This window comes from Varanus komodoensis, unplaced genomic scaffold (assembly GCF_004798865.1).
Source record: "Varanus komodoensis strain SLA01 unplaced genomic scaffold, ASM479886v1 scaffold117, whole genome shotgun sequence".
Taxonomy (NCBI): domain Eukaryota; kingdom Metazoa; phylum Chordata; class Lepidosauria; order Squamata; family Varanidae; genus Varanus; species Varanus komodoensis.
In genome coordinates this window covers 573,565-583,289 of record NW_025335336.1, presented here as the reverse complement: position 1 = coordinate 583,289, position 9,725 = coordinate 573,565, and the positions used below count along the sequence as shown (strand labels likewise).

Genomic DNA, 9,725 nt, shown 5'->3' with positions numbered 1-9,725 from the left:
GGCAGCCGCTCCCGGGGGAGCTCGCGTGGCGCGAGCCGCTGGGCGTCCAGGCCCCGCTCAGGCCACGGCCTGCCCCCCCCCCCGGGGCGTGTGGCCCCCCCCCCCCGGGGCTCGCAGCGCTCTGGCCGTGGCAGCCCGGCTGGCCCTGCAGGGGAGAGCCCAGCCCGGAGCGCAGTGCCCCCGGGCGGAGTCCAGCGGGCCAGTCCCCGCCGAGCCGGGATCCAGGCGGCGTCCTGTTCGTGGATGTGACTTGGAAGACTGTCTGCTCTGCTCCCTCTCACCCGCCAGGCCTGCAGAAGCGTGGAAGGGCGATTCGGGGCAAGGAGCAGCTAGCTTTGGGCTGTGCAGCTGAAGGAGCCCACGCACCCACCCAAGGCCCCCCTCCTTGGTAAGACCGCTATCCCCGGGCCCAACAGGATCTGGGCTCTGGCAGGATCTGACCCGCTGCCTGGTGGGCAGCGCCTGCCCTTCTGGCCTCCCCAGGCCCCGATGTGCTGGGGGTGGTGTGGCTGCTTGCAGGAAGCTTCCGAGGCCGCGTCTCCTACATCCCGAAGCCTGAGCACGGGGTTAAAGCGCGACGATGCTGAAGTGCGCAGTGCATGGTTTCATGGCGCGGCCAGCTCCCGAAAGCGAAGCGCCTCCCGGGAGTGTGGGGCGAAGGGGCAGTGTGGAGGCCGGGCCCCCACTGCCCCGGGGGTGACGTGGCCGGTGCCCATCCTCAAGCTCTCTTCCTTCTGCTTCCTTTGCCCCGCCAGGCGTCCTCACCCCCTCGGGGCCACCATGTCCCTCCCCAAGGGCGAGGGGGGGGTGCCCCCGCCTGCGGGCTTCGCAGCGCACGAGACGGAATGCAGGATCTGCTACGAGCACTTCGACGGCCGCACCCGCCAGCCCAAGCTGCTGAGCTGCCGGCATCGCGTCTGCGCCCGGTGCCTGCGCAGGATGGCAGAGGAGGGCGAGTCGCCGGGCCGCCTCCGGTGCCCCTTCTGCCGCCGGGAGACGGTGGTGCCGGAGAGGGAGGTGGCGCGGCTTCCGGAGGACGGGCGGGTGCTGGCCCTGCTGAGCTGCCGGGAGCGGGCCCGGAGGCAGGGCGCGGCCGGCCGCTCGCCGGAGGTGCTGCTGTGCCCCGGCGTGCTGGAGCCCTTCGCGGAGGGCCGGCATGGCTCCTCAGACTGCCTGGTCGTCACTCTCCTGGAGCTGCCCGAGGATGTGGCGGCCCCCGAGGGGGCGGGGGGCCCGGGCGTGCTGCGCCTCTCCCGGCCGCCCAGCCTGGCCTCGCTGGCCAAGTGCCAGCCCTGCCGCCCCGCCTGGCCGGCCGCCCCGCGCTTCCTCGTGGGCGTGCTGTGCCTGGCCTACCTCAGCTCGCTGCCCCTCGGCATCTACCTCCTGCTGGTGGAGCGCCTCCGCCTGGGCCTCGCCCTGGCCGGCCTCGTGCCCGCCACCCTCCTCGCCGGCGCCTGCTGCTGCCTCTGTCGGTGCCTGTGCCCCAAGCGCCTCGGCCTGCCTCCGTGAGCACCGGGGGGCAGGGGCTCCTGGGCCCCCACCCCCTCCCCGCCTCCGGCTCGCCCTGCTCAGCGCCTCCCCGCCTGAACCAAGGAGGATGCGTCTGCGGCAGCTGAGGACCCGCCCTGGATGTCTCCAGCGGGGCTAGAGCCCCCGGTGGTCTCCTGCCTCAGCACCTGTGAGCGACGGGCGGCGGTGCTTCTGCACAGGTGAACGAGGCCGTGTAGCACGGAGACGAGGCTGCCCGCTGGCAGGGGCTCGGGCGCACCGGCCCCTGCTCTCATTTCCTCCCCAGGCGGAGTGCATTGCCCCTCCTTCAGACGGGCCCCCTGGACGGCGACACAGCTCCTGATCGTCCAGAACTTCAGGGTCGGTCCTGAGCCGGACTGCAGAGGGGCAGCCCCACTGGTGGCAGTTGGCCGCTGTGCAGAGCAGCCCTCCGCCTGCCACGGACCCCCGGTGGCCAGCCCCCCTGGAGGTGGCCAAGAGCGCCCGGCCACGCGCTCGGGTTCCCAGAGGCGTCTGGCCGGCCCCTGCAGGGAGTGGGGTGCTGGCTGGCCCGGCCCACGGTGGCCCGAGGAAGCGCCCTGCTCCTGTGACCGCGCCCCCAAAGAAATAAATTCTGCTCCTGCTGACCAGGCCTGCCTAGGGGGCTCCTTGCCAAGGCGGCGGCGGAGCAGCAGTCAGGAGCACCTCTGCTGTGTCCCAGGAGTGGGCGTGGGGCTGGCCGGGACGGGGCGGCACAGTGAGGTAGCCCTCCCTCCCCACAGGGCAGGACTTGCTCGGGGGCCTTGGGGGCGAGGGGAAGCACGGAGGCCAGGGTGCCGCCACGGCCCCTCGTGTGGCCGCTTGCCTGCCTCCTCAGGAGGCCCCTGCTTCCCTGGCCCCCTTTTGCCCAGAAAGGAGGCCTCCGACCCCTCGGGGGGGCCTCCACGCGGGGCCTCCAGCCAGCGCAGCCTGAGTGGGTGGGTGGGTGGGTGGGGGGGAGTCGGCCTCTCGCAGGGTTGCCCAGCCGGGCCGTTTCGGGAAGCAGCGTGGTGCCTCGCAGCGTGTGCTGCCGTGCAGCTGGCCGCGCAAGCGTGGTGGGAGCTGGGGCCCTGGGAGCCGGGCCGGGGCATCGCCCGCGGGGGCTCGCTGGGCGGCATCTCGGAAATCGGAGTGAGCGGCAGAGGCGCCTTTTGAGGCATGTCCCCCACATTGGACCGCGCGAAAGAACGGCCCGGTCGAGGAAGTGGCACACTGCCCAGGGCTGCAACATTTCGAACGCGTGCGAATTGGCACAGAGGCAGCCGGGGGGGGGGTGCCCTTTTGAGCCGGGGCTCAGCCCCGCTCCCACCTCTTTCACATTCTGGGGGACGCCCCGGATGCACTTTGTGGGGGCTCACTGCGCAGCTTGCCTTCGGGTGGAGTTCAGGCGGCTGCTTCAGAGAGAGCCACCCGCAGCACGACCCGGGACCCTGGGCCCCACGAAGCCCAGCGCAGCTGGGGTGGGCGCCCTTCCGCCTGGGCTGCCCGAGCGCCAGTGCTTGGAGGAGACCAGTGTGTGGGGCGTGTTTGGGGGAGCCTCCAGCGGGAGCAGAGGCGGGGACTGGTGGGCTTCCTCTCCCGCAGGAGGGGAGCGAGGGCAGGGGGCAGGCGTCCTGGGCGTCCTGTGCAGAGGTCAGGGCAGGGTGGAAGGATGAGCGGGCAAGCCCCGCAGCCTCCGTTCGGGACTCGCTTGCTTTTTCCTGTTTTTTTTCGGGGCACTGAAGAAGCTGCTCAGAGTCGGGGTTCCCACTGGCTTGGACTGGCCCCAGTGCCACAGAGCCAGGAGCTGGGCCGCCTGGGCTGTGTCCCGAGGTCCCAGGGAGGCTGCGCGACGGCCCGGATCACGACAGGCATGGGCCAGCGCAGGGGAGAGTCCCTCCGGCACGCGGCAGGGCTCAGAGGCCTCGAAAGGCGCTGTGGGCAAGGACGATCCGGCACCTGTTGCGTGGCCCGCTCCTCCCTCTGGCTGGCTCTGGGCCTGAAAGAGCAAGGGGGGGATGAGAAGCAGGGGCTTCTTGCGAGCGAGCAATGGGGCCCCTGGGCAGGGCGTGTTGTCGAGGCCCTCCTGTGGGAGCTTGAGCCAGGCTCTGAGGCAGCCTCACCTCTTGCCTGGGGCTCAGGCTGCTTTGATGGCCAGATTTTCATGGCACCAGACGATGGGTGGCCCGCAGGCAGGCCCCGTGCTGGAGACCCGGCCTGCTGGCTTCTGCCTGGGGGCTCAGGAGGCCCTGACAGGCCTCGGGAGGAGATCCGGCGTGTGTGCTCCAGGCTGAAGCAGCGAGCATGGCAGCAGGTGGGTGGCTGCTGCTCCTGAGTGCAGACACCCGGCAGTCTGAGCACCTGCGGTCTGTCTGTCGCCCTTCCCACGGAGGCGGGCGGGCAGGCGAGCGATGGGGTCTCGCTCTTTGGGTTGGAGGAAAGCCATCCATCTGCACCAGGGATGCAACGGGGTCAAGGCTTGGTCTGGGGGCCTTTGCAGTGGGGCTGGGCAACTCGGGACCCAGCCGCTCCCATCAGCCCCAGCAGGGCTTGCCCATAGTGAGTGACACTGGGCCTTGGAAGCTGACACGCCTGCAGGCAGCAGTACGGGGCTCTCCCCGCTGGATGCCCCGAGTGGAAGGGTGTGAGCCCGTGTCCTGCAACAGCGGGGTGGGGGGGACCTGATGGCCTCCTCCAGCTCTGCCCTTCCCAGATTCTCTCCTTCAGGAGGTGGTGGCTGCCCTCAAGGGGCATCTGGCCTGGGCATGTTGAGGGGGGCTGACAGTGGCTGTGCCAACACTGAGGAGAGGGGGGCTGCTGGGGGGGCGGGGGAAGGTGCGCAGAGCAAGCAGGGTCTGGTGAGAGATTCCCGCACGAGCCACGCTTGTCCAGCCCATGTCGATCCAGGACTTGGCCACCAGACAGCTGAGCAAACCACGTCGCTTCGCTCCGATTCCTGGGTCCAGCTGTTTCTGCCCCTGCACCACTTCCGGGATCTTGCCTGCCTTCACAGAACGGGAGGAGCGGATCGGGAGGGGCGGGGGCTTTTCTCGGCCGTTTCAAGTCCGCTGCTCCCCGTCCCTTGACCCTCCGCTCCCCACGGTTCCCCGATCTGGGCCCCGCACGCCAGCCGCCCGGGGCCTGCTGCCAGGCTGCGGACTCTGCCTTGTGGGCAGCCCTGGGGGGGGGGGGGGCAGCAGTGCGAGGCGCTCACGATGACGGCCGCGGCTCGGCAGCAGCACCCCCACTGGCCATCCTGGGCAAGGCAGGCAGGGCGGTGCCCCAGCCCCCCCCCCCCACACACAACTCCTCGCCTTCCAGGGGGGTGTCTACTGGCCTGGCAGGGGCCACTTCCAGGAAGAGTTTGCAGGGTCAGTGCGGTGGGGCTCCAGCCCCCACCCGGAGAGCACCGAAGGAAAAGCGCGGAGCTGCGGCCACGGAAGGGCTTTTATTGAGCATCGTGGAAGGGGGCTGAGAGGGGGGCCGGGACCCCCTCGGCTGGGGTCAGTCCCTGCAGCTGTTCCCCGCGTGGAGGCTGCCTGTTCCCTTCCCGCAGGATGTGTCCAGGTGGGAGTTCTCTGGGGCCGGCCATGCGGTGGCCCTGGTAAACGGCAGGATGGAGGGGGAGCGCTCCCCGCTCCCCTTAGCCCCCACCGCTCCAACCTCGCGGGGAGCCCGGGGACCACCGGCCCTCAGAGGGCAGCCCCCGCAGGCCGGCAGCCGACTGCCAGCTCGGCCACGCACCAGATCTTGGGCTTCGGGGGCAGCACGGCGGTCCCTGGGGGCGGTCTGGTCTCGAGGCGGGGGGCGCTGGCGGCTGCGGCGGGCCCCGCGGCCTCCGCCCCGCCGCCCCCCTCCGCCTCGCCCTCGCCCTCCTCTTCGCCCCCCTCCGCCGGGGGGAGGCGGGGCCCCCAGCGCGCCCGGTTCTCCTTCTTGAGGCGGCGGCGGGCGTTGGCGAACCACGTGGAGACCTGCGTCAGGGTCATGCTGCTCAGCACGGCCAGCAGCACCTTCTCGCCCTTGCTGGGGTACGGGTGCTTCCGGTGGCGGCCCAGCCAGGCCTTGAGCGCAGCCGCGCTCTCCCGGGAGGCGGACGCCTTGGCCCGCAGCGGATCGTCGGCCGTCCCCGGGCGCCCCGGCGGCGAGCAGAAGGCGGCGCGGGGCCACAGCAGCGGCGGCCCGCCGGGCAGCGCGTACGCGGCCGAGACCTGCAACAGAGAGGCGGGCGCGGCTGTGGGCGGCGGCGGAGGCCTTCTCGGGCCGCGTCCCGCTCCGGTCCCCGCGCGGCGCAAAGCGGCGCGGGTGGCGGGAATGCGCTCGGCGTCTGCGCAGTCGTGGCGCATCCCGGAAAACCGCGGCGTTGCTCCAGGCGAGCGGCGAAGATGGACGGGCGACTCAGGGCGCGCGGGCTGAAAGGGAGCCGCGGGCTGGCGGGAGGGAGCGACCCCAGCGCACCAGAGCCCCCCAGTGCGGCGAGCCTCCCCCCGGCCTCGTGCGCCCCGGCCCAGTGACTGGACAGCTGGCCCCGTGCACGGTGCGGCCGCTTTGGGGCCGGGCCGGAGGACCCGTTGCTGCAGGACAGGCCTTGGAAGGGCCCTCCGACCCTGCCCGGCCCGCCGCGGCGGAGGGGGGCAGCAAGCGCGCTCCTCCGCCCCTCGATGCTGGGGCGGCCGCTGCTGAGTGGCCCTAGGGGCCCTGTCCGTTCGGCTCCGCGATCCCTGCTCCGCCCGCCGTGACGCTGCCTCGCTCCAGAGGCCTCCCCGCCTCGCGTGCCCGGGGAGGGTCGCCTCGGCCTGTGGCTCCGCCGCCCGCGCCAGCCGGGCTGTTGCGGCGGCCGCCTGCGGTTTCTTGTTGCCGCATCCGGCTTCGCTCCGGCCGGGCAGCTGCGAGGAAGGTCGGGCCTCAGTGGAGGCGCTGCCCGGCCCTCCTGCGGGTCGAAGGCACCGCGGACCACCCTCTCGGAGCGGGAGGGGCCGCGGGAGCCCTCGGCTCCTGCAGCGCTGCCTCGCAAGCGGCTCGGCGCCTTCCAAGGCGGCCAGGAACGGGGGCAGGCGCGGCGCGGCGCCGAGGCTGGACTCTCGCCAGCCCCCTCTCCGGGCACCGCGATGAAAGGCCTGAGCGGGGCGCCCTGGGCTTCATCGATCAGCCCGGGCTCCCCTGCAGCTTGCGGGGTTCACGGCGGGCGCCACGCGCGCGCTGCCTGCCGGCTGCACCTGCTCGTACGGGAACCGCCCCGGTCGGGCTGCGTTGCCCTGGCCCGGCTTGGCCCGCCTTCTCGCCTGCTTTCCTGCGCCCGGGCAGGATGCCTCGGAGATGCGCAGCAGCTGCCTCCACCCCCGCGGGACCTCGGCTGCTCGGCCCGGGGCAGCGGAGGCAGTCGCGCGGAGCCCGTCTCCGGCGGCGCGGCTTCCCCGCGCTCTCCCGGGCGGGCCCCGACGGCGCTGCAGAGGGCGAGGACGGGAGGCGCAGCCACGCGCGGCGCCCAGCGCGGCCCTTGGAGAGCGCGGCCGGGGAGGCGCTGCGCTGGACCCGCGGTCAGACGCCGGGCCAGAGCGAGGAGCATGCGGCGGGCTCCAAAGCCGGGCACGGAGGGTTGCTGAGCCAAGAAGCGGCGTCAGGCAGCTGAGGAGGCGTGCCCCGCGACTGGAAGGCGCCCTGGGCTGGTGGGGGCCGCCCCTCGGAGCCACAAGGCTTCAGCCCAGGCGGCGAGCGAGGGGGCGTTCGGGCAGCCCCCCCGCGCCTCCACTCGCCCTGCTGCTGGCAGAGCCAATCCACAGGAGTTGCCCTGCTGGACTCACTTACCGGTGGGGCGTACAGAGCGAGGGGCGGCGGGGGCAGCACGCCATAGCAAGGAAGGGCAGCGTAGGGGCAGGCGGGCCGGGGCTGGAGCAGGGCTGGCCGGCCGGCCCAGGGGCCCCAGCAGCTCTCCAGGTCGCCGGTGCCCAGGGGCAGCTCCTGGGGCGGCCCCGTTGCCATGCTGCCAGAAGGGCTGCCTCTGGAGGGAGGCCGCCGGGCAGGGAGCTTTAAAGGCGGCTGGGGCTGGCCGGCGGCCCACGAGGGCATTAGCACGGCCCAGCCGACTTTAAAGGGACAGCCTCACGGCGCCACATCTGGCAGCCCAGCTCCTTCCGCAGGCTCCACGCCCAGAGCATCAGCACCAGCCCTGCCCGCACGAGTCTCCGGGGCCGGCCATCGTCGGCCAAGCGCTGTGAGACCGGTGTCTGCGGTGGACCTCGGTGGAGAGAGGTCGCTGTGGGCCATGCTTTGGCACTAGGGAGGCGAAGAACACAGCAAGCAAAACACCACACCTTTGGAAGCGGAAAGCCACCTAAAAACCCCACCCTGAGATGACACGAACGCATTGGGAGCCACCACAGGGAAGGCTCTGCTCCTCTCGGGCCCATGCATCCCGGCAGAGGAAGCGGGCTGCAGCGCTGACGGGGCGGGTGCTGGGCACATGCAATTCCGCTCTTGCGCAGCTTCACCAGCTGCCTGGCTCTTTCTGGGGGTAGAGCAAGGTGTGAATTAGGGTTTCTAGAGCCTCCGGTCAGTGTTGCCTTTCCCAGGTAAGGTGTCTAAAACTGGACAGTCTTCCGGACACGGGTGCCCCTGGGATTTGTATGAGGGAAGTGAGATTCTGGCAGTTCTCTTTTCTGTGGTGTCCCCGATTCTGCCTGGCGTGGGGTTCGCCTCCGCAGCAGCTGTGCACTGGGCCAGCACGTTCCTGGCGCTGTCCACCTCTGCCCCAAGTGCTCCTCCTTGATCACTCACTGCTAGCTCAGAGAGGATGGGAAAACCTGCCCCGAGAAGCCTGCCCCAGGAAGCAGCAGGTCCACCGAAGATGCCCCCTTCCCACCCGGGCCTGTCCCCCCGACATGGCTGGGCCCTCGGTGGTGGGCACACTGCCTCCCAGCTGGTGCGGAACCTGCCTTCTGCCTGAGGGTTAAGACACCCCCTCTTTTCTGAGGCCGTTGAAGACTTACTGGCCGCCGGGGCTTGAGGCGCACTGCCAGCTGTTTCCCAGAATCATTCTTCTATTACTCTTTGTATTGTTTGCTTTTAATCTTCTGGGTTTAAATGTTTTAAACATTTTTCTGGTATTTTATTTGCATTCTTACCATATATTGTTATGGATTGTGTAAACCGCCCAGAGAATTTGGGCTGTGCAGCAGTTCACAAACGAAATGGAAAGAATGAATGACAAAGGTGGCACAAGCCACAAAATGAACCGGATCCTTGGGGTCTCTGGCTGGGCAGAGGAGGCAAGGCGAGGCGAGGGGCTGGGGGGCTCGCATGCTGCCACGAGAGCCGAATCCAAACCCTTCAGAAACAAAGAAGAGCTGAACACGAAGCGTGTCCATTATGCACGTCAACTCATCTTGCTTGGACTGAAGAAGGGGGAGTTCTGGGGGGCTGGGAAGGGGGCCTGCAGCCCAGAGGCTTCGCTGAGGCCCCCTTCCAGCATCAGACATTGCACCCCGATCCCCGCATGTCCCAGGACCAGGAGCCGCAGGCAGGGAGGCGGAGGAGGACCTGGGTGCGCTACTCAGAACCAGCAGAACCCCAGGGCGGCTGCGCTGAAGCTGAGGCGAAGTCCAGAGAGTGATGGGCTGGGCAGGAGGGCTCCAGGCCTGGCCGCGAAGCCAGAAGCGGAGGCGAGCCCCCCCTGCTCTCGGCATCAGGCACATGGGCCTCCCCCTCATGGCGCAACCAGCCCCCCCCCCACTGACTCAGGTGCTGCATTCACCTGGGGGGCCCAGCCGCGTCCCAGCCCGCCCACTCCATGAGGGGAGGAGGGGCAAGCCCCCAGGCCACACGCGCCAGGCCTGGCGTGGAGCCTGGGCTGAGACGGCCCTAGCCTGGCCTCGCGCCCCTTCTGGACGACGAGGGCTGGGTCCTGCCGAGGCGCTCCTTCTGGAGGGCCTCTCGGTGGGAGGAGCCAGGCCGGGAGCCAGGAGGGCCTGACGTGCCCCACGGGAGACCCGTGTCCCCCAGCCATTGTCCTGCAGGGGCTGCACCCAGCCGTGTGGCTCTCGGGTCTCTTCCCCAGCGCTGGGAGACGGTGCCCATGGACGCCCGGGCCGCCCCCCCCCCCCCCCCCCCCCCCCCCCCCCCCCCCCGCCCCGAGCGCCAGACCCACTGCCCCGGGAGGCGTCTGCTGTAGGCTCTCACTGCCGCTGCTGCCCTGCCTTAATGCCCAGGCTGTGAAGAGACGGATG

General features: G+C 70.7%; 1 protein-coding gene across 1 annotated transcript; it reads left to right on the top strand.

Annotated features, from left to right (window-relative positions):
* The first annotated feature begins 489 nt into the window (after window positions 1–489).
* On the top strand, window positions 490–1,509 carry LOC123018845 (E3 ubiquitin-protein ligase RNF182-like). The gene has a single exon (XM_044421279.1). The coding sequence runs from the start codon at window positions 490–492 to the stop codon at window positions 1,507–1,509; it is 1,020 nt and encodes a 339-aa protein (XP_044277214.1).
* The last annotated feature ends 8,216 nt before the right edge of the window (window positions 1,510–9,725 follow it).